The following is a 12,691-nucleotide window of genomic DNA, read 5'->3' on the forward strand; positions in this document are numbered from 1 at the left end:
GCGCGTTTAAAATGACTTTCAGAGCCTGTCATTTTCCATCTCATTTTGCACTGGAGAACACATTATATTATTAATGAGTTAGAATCGTTAGTATTGTTAATGAGGTTAGTTCATTAATCCTCACATGTGTCTCCTGCAACAGAGGAATTTCAGGTGAGAAAAAAATAAATGCTTTTAACTGTGAAAAAAAAATTATTTGCATTTCAGATGTAGAAATCGTTTCTGACTGAATAGCCTGTTTTCATTTACATGTCCATGTCACACTGGCAACACATGCCTTGCTGTACCGCATTATAGCAATGCACCAAACCCATGCAGTGGTGCTGCATGAAAAAAAATGCGAAATACTCTTACAGCACACATGTGTCTCTGTGAATGTAAAGGCGCTACATGACTGCAGTGCAATCTTGAAACATCTTTTGCAGCTGCTTCTCGGTACATAGTGTTCCACATCCATCAAAGACTGACCCCCAGTCTACTGAGGTGTCTGTGTCCAATCGCTTCACTCAGTCATACCATCTACTCTCTCTACACTCAGTGCTTAAGTTCAGGAATGGTTGAATGAGAAACCCTCCAACTCTGCATGTTTGTAACTGAAATCAAAGTGCTTCCTGACAGTTTTGCAGCCCACAGCTTGCTTCATTTGACATATGGTCAACAGGTTCTTAGCCTGATAGTCCCATTTTGGAGTCTGGCTTTTAAACAACCAGAAGGATGGAATTCGGACACCCCTTGTGGATTGATTGCCCACCATTGATGAGTGTGTGGAGCCTGTAGGATCCCACTCCTTCCATCCTCTGGGAGGCACATTGGGTAGTGGCCAGACCAACCAAGTGATTTGCAGCTAGCCCACACTCAAATAAAAGAATGGCGAGTTCTACCAATTTGCCACAATGGCAAAATGGACCAAGAAGCATATGGATACCAGTAAACTATTGTTCTGATTTCAGCTAGACTACTGTCTTCATCGTGGGGCTTGTCTAATCTGCATACTTAATTGTCACATCGGTAGCCTCCCTAGAGACTTATTTTTGCACTCCAAACCCACCTGACGTTCTCCACCACTTAGCCCACTCTGCTGATGCCTCTGTAACTAATTGTATTCCATTTCTGCCTACCAGAGAAGGCTAATAGGCTAGATATCCCCCACAGTCCTGGCTCAGGCTGCAAGGCCATTGATCATCTGTGGGGTGCCTCCTTCTTGGTTGCCACACCATGGCCCAGAGAAACAGACGAGCAGCATTTTAGAGTGCCGCAAGCAACATATCGGGGATCACTGCCCTAGCTCATCACCTAGCATCATTTAGTTTGGCCTCTCAGAACCCTCCTACAGGGCTGGTTCTGAAATTCCCTTCCTCTCACTTGCCATTTTGGTGTGGATCTGGCTTCCGGGCTTACCTATATCACATTTGGAACATGGGCATTTGATACAGTAGCTAGTCTACTTGGAATTGCGGTTGGTGTGCCTGTCTGATGGCCATTCTTTATTGCCATGTACAAAAACTAGCATTTTCTTTTGTGTGAAAGAATAGTCATCATCTGCTTGAGAGATCGTGTCATTTGACTGGAGGGAGATCCCACAATGTGTGGACAGACTTATGTCTTTCCAGCTGCCTTTTTTAGAGTCAACTATGTGGTTAGGCACAGTTAAGGGATTTCAAGTTAGCTAATGGCAAATGTTTGAAGAAGCTCTTCCTAATGAAATTCCTGTCATTACTGTAAGCAGTGGCTCCATGTGAATTGTGTAGCCTTTGTTCAAGGCTATGTGCATGTGCCAGGTAGCCTGGGGTCATGAATGCATAGGAATTGCCTCTACAGTAGGCTTGTCCATGGGAATGTGGATGAATGCTAAAGTATTGGAGCACAGTATGATGGTCCAAAAGGCAAAGTCATTAACAGTCGCCGAGTGATACGTTCTATGCTATCAACTTATTGTACACATTTTTCTTTATTAAAAAAAACATCTGTACTGTTTAATCAAATGTTGTGGTCTGTTTTATATCAATATCTGAATGTTGTAAACTGTGTTAATGGTACATACATTGGTTTTACATATACAATGTGCCACCTAAATATCCACGTCCATACCGCATAATGCAGCCAACCTTGCGGTGTAGTTTGACCCGGTCGTGCTGCAGAGTGCCAGTGGCCCCCTATATTTGTGCATGTATACCTTTTCTTTCTGTACAGTGCTGATGCACCTGACTGCTAATACCCTGAGTTGCAGAAATACAATATTGATGTTTTCGGCTCTGTCTTCTCTTGTCCTGACAGGAAGAGGATGAAGCGGAGTATGAAGAGCCACCTGAACTTCCATCTAGAGTTGAAGAACAGGAGAATGAATATGAAGACCTTGGGGTAATGCAGAGGGATGTCCCTCCACCGCCCCACGATGACAAAAACGATGAAGGCGAGGACTATGAGGACATTGAAGAACTGCCAGTGGGGGATGAACCCGTACATGATCTCGGTGGTACTCCTGAGGGTGAATACGAGGATATGCCCTACTTGCCCCCGGGCAGAGGCATCAAAGACAATAACTCCCAACAGGGGGGCCCAGGTGAGCCATAGAGATCGGAAAACAAAGTAAACAAACAAGGAATCAGCAATACTGCCCTGGGTCCAACGGGAACTGGATCATAGTGCCCCCGAGAAGGAGTCTGCTGGGTCTAAGGTCTAAGTGGTTATTTATAACGTGCTTAATACCCAGAGGTTTCTAAGCGCGGACCCGGGGATCGACCCTGTGTTGCTCTGCATCGACTTGCCCCCGAGCTATCCTCTTGAGGCAAGAGGATGTACTGCATCCATGGGAGGCCTTAGTGGGGCACAGAAGACAGGCTGCATTGCCTTTGTGATGAGCCAAGCGGGACACAGGAGAGGCCGTGGGTGTGCAGAAGAGGGTGGATGATGCTTTCAAGTGGGAGCTACCTACACCTTGCAGCGGGGTCTTTGCACAGTTCAGGGGAGAGGCTTCACTGCCTCCAGTGAAGGAACAGGTAGGGCACAGGATGTGTTCTTAATACCTCTTAGAAGACCTACATTACACAGGATATAAGGCACACCTGATCTTGTAGGTTCAGGCCAATGGCAAATACAGGCATATGCTGCCTCAATAAAAGACCAAGCTGGGCAAGGGAGGGGCATATTGTTACTATGAGTGAACCAGTTGAGCAGAGGGCATGGTACACAATGACTTCAGAAGTCTACCAGCGACATAGTTACTGGGGCATGCTTATCAGACATGCCTGACTTTCTGCAACAGATGCTGAAGGAAGCACCATGTCATGTCATTTTCTAGGTCCTCAAATGTGCCATGGATTCTGGTTACAGCAAAAACTGTTTCATGGACATAGGGAGACATGGAACATAGGGTTAGGATTGACATTCATTTGCCATTTGTAACTTTCCTACAGCCAATAGCAAAGCATGCACACAAGTAAAAAGACACATTTTAATGAAGTTCTCGAATACAGCACACAGGTTCATCTATGAAGCATGAAACGCATTAGCAGCAATGAAGAAATATTGCATTCAAGTCTTAAAGAAAAGTACATACAAAAAACCTTTGGAGATTAACAAATAATATTGAGATGTGTCTAAAAAAGATGTACATGGAGCTTATTTGAGAACAGGTATGGCTTGGCCATATTTCAGAAATGTACTTCATCACATTACCTTTTAAAACTTCGCAGATGACCCTCAACTGGTTTTTAAACTGGGCAATGACCCACTTTTTAAAAGATTCAAAACATATTTAAGAAAATAGAATGCTGGATGACTGCTAGCTATCTAGGTCTTAATCCTAGTAAGACTGAGCTACTAATAGTATCCCCAAAGAAACAGCTAGATCTGTTCGTAGACACAACCATAGGTGTATGTCTTTAGGGTTTTATCTTCCTATATAGCAAAAAGTCAAAACCTTGGGAGTCATTTTTGACTCGACCTTGTCCATGATCAATCAGAAAAATGCTGCAAATAGCTCATCAAACTACCTTCTCATGCCATTACGCCAATTACACCACCTTCTGTCAGAATCCCATTGTGCTATATGTGCCTGAGCTATTGTTAGTTCTAAACCTGACTACTGTAGTGCTCTTTATAATAGATCACCTAAATATGCCCTCAAAGAATTACAGGTTCTTCAAAACACTTTGGTTCGTTACTAATAATCCTCCTAATCTCTGATCGTTGTCTTCGTCTGTATCCCTATTCTCGTTTTCTTTTAACTTTGACTCCACTCTCCTGCCTTTACATAACAAGGTCAAGTCACTAGGAATTGACTTCGATTCTCTCTTAGGCTTTTCTGTCCAAATAAATCAAATTGTCAGTTCCACTTTCTATTATATTTAGCTATTAAAACACATTCATCCTTATCGTTCCCAAAATCATCTTGTTGTAATTGCTCGGGCCATTATATGCTCAATATTGGATTATTGCAATTACCTCCATTACATTCCAGAATATGCTTTTTGTCACCTAGTGCTCTCTTGCCTTCGGGTATGAGTGCTTTTCAAATAATCATTAACATAACATGACAAACCTCCTTGTAATCTTCATATAACTCCTTTCTGGAAGAAACTGCATTGCTTCCCTCTGAGGACAAGGATTTCTTTTAAGCTTCTTTGCTGCGCTCAGGCCTTTAACTTGGTCTTCAGGGCCCATAACTCCTGGTACGGCCCTCGGCTAGGTCTATATAAGAAGCTTAATCGAAATCAGAAAGAAACATCCTCCTACAACCCTTAAAATCTCTTCTATTCTTTTGAGCATCTGGCATGTTCAGAAAAATTAAACGTAGTTCACTTGAATTCCTTTTTAAAATGCCAAGGGTGGGTTGCGCTTGTTATGTGTTCAGGGTACTGCTTACAACTTCTAGGTTAATAACGGCTTTAACAATGGTCATGGGGTTCTAAAACATTACCTGACCTTTCATTATGCTACCAGGATTCAAAGAGCCACAGGCAAGGATATGCGTTAGAGGTACTCCCAGTAGTGAAAATACAGCAGGGCTCAAGTCGAGGGTACACACGGGGGGACGGAGTCCACCCTCTTTTTTCTGGAGTCCCCCCAGGTAAAATGAGAAACATTGTCTTCTTTGAATTTATGAACTAAAGCGGACCAACGGCATCAAAAAACGCAGTCGTCTGGTTTGGAGGCCAGACACTTCACCACCAAACTATAACTTGATGAAAATTAACAAACAACTAAAGGTGAAATGTCCATTTTGGTACTGCAAGCTCCAGGGAAAACATTTGTATTGGTTCTTGGAGTTTAAAACATGCACACTTTTTAACATTTTCAAAAACAGTATTAGAAGAAAATATCCTCTCTTGGTTTTGTGTGTGTTTTGATTTTATGAAAGGCAAATGCCATTCGTCCTGTGCAGTTTGAGTGGTTATGCAAAGGCAATTTAATGAAATGTGCATATTTCACCTTGTTATGGTAATTTCTGGCAACGTCACATCGCATTGCGTTTGTTGATGCGTCCCCCCACTTAAATGTTTAGCACTTGACCCCTGAAATACAGGATGTGTATTTATACTACCTGTGCAGATACAAGGTGCCCTCATGGCAGCTGTTAAGGTGGATTTCCAAAATCCAACCTATTATGGTGAACATGGAGACTATGAGATCTAGCAAAGCCCAACCGAGGTAAGGTAGCAGAGAGGCAAGGCTTAGTCTCAGGAGGACTGTGCAAGGTGTCTAGGGCTACAATGCGGCCACACAGAACAACACCAATAATTCCAGTTAGATGGGAAAGTACAAAAATATACAATGATTTATTAGGCCTTTAATATACACGCCACCAAGTAAAACCTGGAGTCAGATATTGTCACACACTTACTATCAAACATATAAGTACATTAATTCTTAGGAGAAGAAAGAAAGCATATGATTCAATAAACATTAAAACACAGGTAAGTAGTCAGATTCATGTGTTTCAGTAAAAACACTTTTTGAATAACTGCAGAATAGTTTCCCTAACACTTAGTGAGTCCAGCCCTAACATGGTTTTGGGCCTTCTGCCCTGAAGTCATCAGTTTCAAAGTTATACTTTTCAGATAGGTTTTCTAAGGGATTGGACGATGCCGGTTGTTATGATGCAAAAAGTTCAAAAGGTAAATAAAGTTCAGATATGTAAACTCACTCTTTCACAGTCACTCGGATAGGCCTAGGAAGGGATCCTTGACCAGGCCTCCACTGACCAAACTGAGAAAAGAGTGAGTTAGAGACAGGACTTTACGTTCTTGTCACCCTATGGAGAAGAGGGTGAAGGAACAGGTATGTTAACTTACCCGTCTGACTGAGATTTCTCCAGAGATCACTGCTGCAGTTCCAGAATCCATTAGGGACTCAATCAACCTGTGCTTGATCCGGTTGAGGAAGGCCCAAGGATCATAGGTGCAAATGTCACTTTTGGACATAGGATTAAGTGTTGGTCGGTCACAGTGTATAGATCTCAGTTCCAGGCATCTTCCAGCTGAACACCCAAATGAAGAAAAGATGAAGACTTAAGTGGAGCAGGCGTTCTCAGGACACCTCTAGGATGCAAAGAAGGCAGATTGCAACGGCAGTCACCATGATCCGGCGGGCCAGGCGATTTTGAAGGGACAAACAAGGGAGCAGGTCGTGTACGGATTCCGTTGATGCAAGAAGGCTGAAAATTCAGGAGCAGGCGTCTTGTAGTACAATTTGACGATATCCCAAGTTCCTAGAATGCACAAGGAACAGCGACGATGCAGTGAGTTAGCCCAGGAGAAGCTGGTCAGTCCACTGGTTATGCAGTGACTTCTCTAGAGTAAGGCCAGAGCAGCAATTGCCTCCCCTACAAAGTTTTGTGCCCATCATTGTGCCCCCTCCCCAGGAGGCATGTGTGGGTTCGGGTTGCTGTGCTTGCTGCCTTGCTCCCGAGAAAGCCCGCGTAGAACACAAGAGGAATGCTCTTCTGGACTTAGCATCGGGACCAAAAGTAGCCAGGTATGGGGCTCCTGCTCTGCCTGTTAGGGGGCAGGATGCCGGGTATGGGGCTTGCAGTCTTGGCAGTGGGGGGCAGTATGCCAGGTATTGGACTTGCAAGCTCGGTGGTGGGGGCAGTATTCCAGGTATTGGGTTTGCGCACTGGTTGGTGGGGAGGCAGGATGCCAGGCATGTGGCGTGTACTCTGGGTAGTGGGGTTGCTGTTGGTACTCTTGTTGAAGAGGGAATTGCAATAGCATTTTGGTGCTGGCCTGGCGGGACAAAGAGTGATATGCAAATGGATATTTACCATCTGTGAAAGGTACAGTGAGCAAAAAGCGATGGATGCGAACTCGCAAAGTGGGAAAAAAACCACAGAACAGGTTATCATGCCATGTTCTTTCTGAAGAGGGGCGCCTGCTACCTTTTTTTGAAAATATTTTGCAAGGAACCTGGGGTTGGTCACCCTGAGTTACCTGGTGGCACCCAGAAATGGACTCCCTGCTCACAGTGCTCAGAGAGGCACAGCTCGATCTCAATGATGAGGTCCAACAAGGCTGAAACACGTGTATGGGGTTGCTCTTGGTACTCTTGTTCAGAAGGGAATTGCCGTAGCAATTCAGTGCTGGACTGCCCATGTGGGCGGGACAAACACTGATATGCAAATGGTTATTTCCCATCTGTGAAAGGTACACTGAGCAAAAAGCGATGGCTGCGAACTCTCAAAGTGGGAAAAAACCACAGAACGGATTATCGTGCCGTGTTCTTTCTGGAGAGGGGTGCCTGCTACCTTTTCTTTTAAAACATCTCCAACCTTCTCTTGATTCTTCTCCCCCTTGTCCCATTGTCGCAACCACCTTCTACTTCTGCTCAACTACCTCCTCCTGCTGTTTCAAACCCTACTGATTCTTACCCTTCACCTCCTGATGCATAAAACACCTGCCCCTGATTCTAATCCTCCATCCATTGATGTTTCAATTAGCTCCTCTCATGCTACTCCTGCTGACATTTCAACCACCTCCTCCTACCCTCCTTCTGATGTTTCAACCACCTCCTCCTGATTCTCACCTCTTCCTCCTGATGTTTCAACCACCTCCTCCTGATTCTCACCTCTTCCTATTGATGTATCAACCACCTCCTCCTGATTCTCACCTCTTCCTCCTGATATATCAACCACCTCCTCCTGATCCTCACCCTCCTCCTCGTGATGTTCCCATTTCATTTGCCCCTTTCTCACTATCGCCCTCCTGATTCTCAATTATTCTACCTCGCTGATCTCTACCTCCTTCTCTTCACACTCCTCCGCTCTGCACGCCTTCATCTCACCAAAATTGGCTCCTTGCTGCACTCTTTCTACTCTCTAACCGCTTCCAAATTGCTTTGCTTCAAACTGCTCCTTCTCCAAACATCCACACAACTTGACTAAGAGCATGAATTTATACTGCTCGAGGTCCCCTGTGTTCACTGAGGGCCTTTTGGGCCGGATCAAGCCTTAAAATGGCTTGTCCCCCAATTTGGATTTCACTTGTGTCACTGTTATGGACTCCCTCAGGCTGCAGTGCCTGTGATGTGGTGTTTACGGAGGATCACTTGGGTGCCAGAGGTAAGCAGTTGTTTATTACCCCTGGTCTCTGTCTTTACTCCGTTCGTTGAGTGACCACAGTAGATTGATGTCGTTTTATTTATTTATTTGCATTTTTAAAGGGCTCACACATCCGAGGGCATCGAGGCGCTGTTACAGGTATATGTCTTCGTTGCGTATTTATAACATGCTTAATACCCAGAGGTTTCTAAGCACGCACCCGAGGATCGAGCCTGTGTTGCTTCTTGTCATCTTGTTTCCAAGGCGAGCACACTGCCGCTGAGCTATCCTCCCGGGACGAGTTACAGGTGGATACCACTTTGCTCTGCAGACCACAAAGTCTGCATGTCTGTTGAAGGTTCATGGGAAAGCCAGAGTGATGCCACCCTGGGACCAGGGAAGACTTCCAGTGGTCTGAGTGAGCCATGGTGTTGACCAGCGCGTTGCTGGTATTTCTAATTGCCATAAATCCTGATTTCTTACAGGGACAATGCCATCATTTGTAACCTAATTCTCTGTCAGTTTCCGATCCCAAAGATTTAAGGAGACAGTGTCACTGTTGATTACATCCATTCTGACCGCGTCCAAGTCCCAGGCCTGTAAAGGGACAGGGTCTTATAAGTTGATTTCTGAGTTCTTAGTGACTCTCCCCTGCCATTCAACAAGGAATACATTTGTGTAACCAGGGGATCCCCTGTATACCTACTGTGGGCCCTACATCTACCAGATTGGGGAGGTACAATTCCCGTTGGTCACCCCATTAGAAGTCCCCAGAGTCAGTCGGGGGGGGGGGGGGGGGACTTTGTCACCGGTCACTGCCATCAAATGTTAGCAACAGAATTGTATTAATTACTTTAATCTAGCTAATACCCAGAGCAATTCTGAGCTCTTCTCTTACAGGCATCAACAGCCTTGCTCCTAATAAAACCCAGACAAAACCCCTATGAGAAGGAGTCATGATAACACTCCGATTCACTCACAGCTCTGCTCCTAATAATGCACATTAAGTGTGCTCCTGAGAATAAAGCAAGCCATTCGAACTCTGCTCTTTATAATAAAATGAAGATACTAATGCTTCACAACTGGACAAGCAAAGCTCTAGCACGCAGAGAAGCAGCTAATGTGCTGGAGGAGAGAGTTATGGGCACCTGTTTCTGAAGTCCATAACTGGCAGTAAAAACCATCAGTCACGTTAGTGACAAACTGACATTCCCTAGTACATGACATCTGCCTGAGTTTAAGCGGTGTCCTCCCCTTAACTAATGCTATTCCATGGTGCTGTATGCGTCTGTAGAAATCAAGACCCGGACCAGGTTTGGGTTGCTGAAATTATACTTTATTCTTGTGATTTTAAACTAAAGGAAATATAGTCCATGAACTCCTTGAGAGTTACTCCACTCTTAGGCAGCCTTCCAGGGACGTGATTTAAACCCTCCTAAGTCTCCTTGGTATCCGGATAGGCCCACCAGTTGTTCCTTCTCTCCTCGTCCTCTTCGTATGACTAGGAAAATCAACAACCAACGCTGGATTAGTTCCTGGGCTTTTATGTGATGTGAGTGACTTGCTTCCCCCCCAATGGAAACCTCCCCTGTCAATCTGGCTTCTCATTGGCTGGTATTGCCATGTCCCGCCTCCTTTAAAGGCTGCCGTGGTTTCCCAAAGTGCCTGATTCTGCTGCCTGCCAGGAGAGTCCCGCTCCCAGGCAACTCCATCCCGTGAGTCCCTCCCCCCCTTGGAAGTCTCTCTCTCTCTCCATGTGGGTTCATGCACTCGGCCGCTCCAGAGCGGACCGCCCCGCCGAGCAAGCCGTCTCTCCCTCCTCTCCCTTCCTGGCGGGGAGAGATGCTCGGCGGGCGCAGCGTGGGCCGGCTCTCCGCGACCACCCGCGCTCCCCGCGGGCCCGCCGCCACCAACCCGGATCCCGGATCCCGGGCTACAAGCCGCGGCGCCACCCCCGGCGGGCTCAGGTAAGGCTGGGTGGGAGGGGGCCGCTCCTTTCGGATCGCGGACCGTTGCCGCGATCCTGTAGAGTCCCGGGGAGGACGGGTGGGATGGGGCTGCGCTTTCTGTCTCGCGGCCCGTTGCCGCGATCCCGCGGAGTCCCGCTACCCCTCCCGGCACCCCCTCCACTCCGGGTCCCACCTCACATCTCCCCATCACAAACCCTGGCCGATTGGGCAAGGGAGCATTCCGGGACAGATAGTCAGCCACCAGCTGGAAACCCGCAGGTCTGTGTAAGGTAAGGAAATTGAACGGTTGTAGAGACAGGAACCATCTAAGCACCCGCTGGTTGGTATCCTTATGTCTTGCGAGCCACTGTAAGGGGGCATGGTCGGTATACAACGTAAAGCAGCGACCCAAGAGATAATGCCTGAGGGTCTCTACCGCCCATTTGATGGCCAAACACTCCTTCACAATAGTGGAATAGGCCTCCTCGTGAGGTACGAGCTTCCTGCTCACGAAACAGACGGGTTGAAGTTCGCCCTCTTGTTCCTGTGAAAGTACTGCTCCCAGCCCCTGATTCGATGCGTCCGTCTGAAGAAAAAAACTGGCTATGGAAGTCGGGGCACCGAAGTACTGGATTTGAGGTGATCCTCTGCTTTAGGACATCGATAGCTTCCAAAGCAGCGGTGTTCTTGGTCAAATCGGGAGACCCTTTGTTCCTCAAAGCGTCAGTTAGTGGAGCTGCCACCGAGGAGAAATCTGGGATAAATCTACGGTAGTAGCCTATGAAACCCAAAAAGGCACGGATCTGTTTCTTCGTGGATGGAGTAGGAATCTCGTGAATGGCCTGGATTTTCGAGAATTGTGGTCGTATCGTGCCTCCGCCTACCAAGTGTCCCAGATATTCCGTCTCGTGTGCCCCTATCACTGTTTTCTTCGGATTAATGTGTAGGCCTGGCTTAAACAATGGTCTGTCCAGGTCGTGCTATACACGACGATGTCGTCTAAGTAAGCCGCAGCATAACTCTCATGGGGATGTAGTATGACATCCATCAGTCTCTGGAAGGTGGCTGGTGCACCGTGTAGCCCGAATGGCAAAACCTTGAATTGGTATAGACCTTGGGGAGTTGTAAAGGCAGTCTTTTCCCGGTCCGTGGATTTCAAGGGGATCTGCCAATAACCCTTAGTTAGGTCAAGCGTACTTAGGAAGTTGGCGGATCCTAGCCTTTCCAACAGCTCGTCCATTTGTGGCATAGGATATGCTTCGTAATTGGAAATCGTATTTAATTGTCGGTAGTCCATACAAAATCTAATTGTACCATCAGGCTTTGGTACCAACACCATCAGGGATGACCATGGACTGGTTGATGGTTCAATTATATCCATACGGAGCATCTCTTCTACTTCGTTTCGGATAACCAGCCTTTGTGCTTCTGGAATACGATAGGACCTTAGCCTAACAATCTGTCCGGGATCGGTTTTGATCTCATGTTCGATTAGATCGGTCCTCCCTGGTAAGGCCGAGAACGCTTCTCCAAAGGGTGACAGTCTGGTCAAAAGTTCTGACTTCATCGAAGGAGTCAAGATGGTTCCCCATTGCACGTCTTCTAGCTTGCCCTGTTCACGATTCACATTTTGTTCTGAGGTATCCTCACCGGTATCCATTGTGGGTACCAATACAGGCGCGTTCCATGCTTTTAGCAGGTTCACATGGTATACCTTGTCTGGTGTGGCCCGATCGGGTTGGTGGATCCGATACGTCACAGGGCTGAGTACCTCCTTAACTTCATAAGGACCTCTGCATCTGGCCAATAGCTTGTTAGTACTGGTGGGTAGTAGGATTAGTACTTGGTCTCCTATTCGGAAGGTTCTCATCCGACTTCCTTTGTTATAGTTTTTCTCCTGGTTTGTCTGTGCGTGTCCCAGATTTGTCTCGGCCATCGAGCGGAGTGCTGTCAGATGTTCCTTCAACTCTTCGGTGTACTCTGTTAAAGAGATCTCATCCGAAGTCTCCCATTCTTCTTTTACAAGATCCAAGATGGTTCGGGGTTGTCTTCCGAAAAGGAGCTCGAATAGAGAAAAACCGGTAGACGACTGTGGGGTGTCGCGTAATACCATCAAGACCAAGGGCAATATGCGGTCCCAGTTCTTCCCATCTGACCCGGTCACTCTCCGTATCATTTTCTTGATCGTTTTGTTGTACCTTTCGAC

At 46.5% G+C, this 12,691-nt stretch overlaps 1 protein-coding gene across 3 annotated transcripts in view; it reads left to right on the forward strand.

Moving 5' to 3' along the window:
* The window catches only part of LOC138514148 (src substrate cortactin-like), a 524,537-nt gene that overhangs the window by 453,590 nt on the left and 58,256 nt on the right, over positions 1-12,691 (forward strand). For all 3 annotated transcript variants that reach the window (XM_069629449.1, XM_069629451.1, XM_069629450.1), the window contains one exon: positions 2,275-2,560. In XM_069629449.1, coding sequence (XP_069485550.1) covers positions 2,275-2,560 — 286 coding nt within the window. The remainder of the gene's footprint in view (positions 1-2,274; positions 2,561-12,691) is intronic.

Source organism: Ambystoma mexicanum, chromosome 12 (genome assembly GCF_040938575.1).
Source record: "Ambystoma mexicanum isolate Mex_15411 chromosome 12, UKY_AmexF1_1, whole genome shotgun sequence".
Classification (NCBI taxonomy): Eukaryota; Metazoa; Chordata; class Amphibia; order Caudata; family Ambystomatidae; genus Ambystoma; species Ambystoma mexicanum.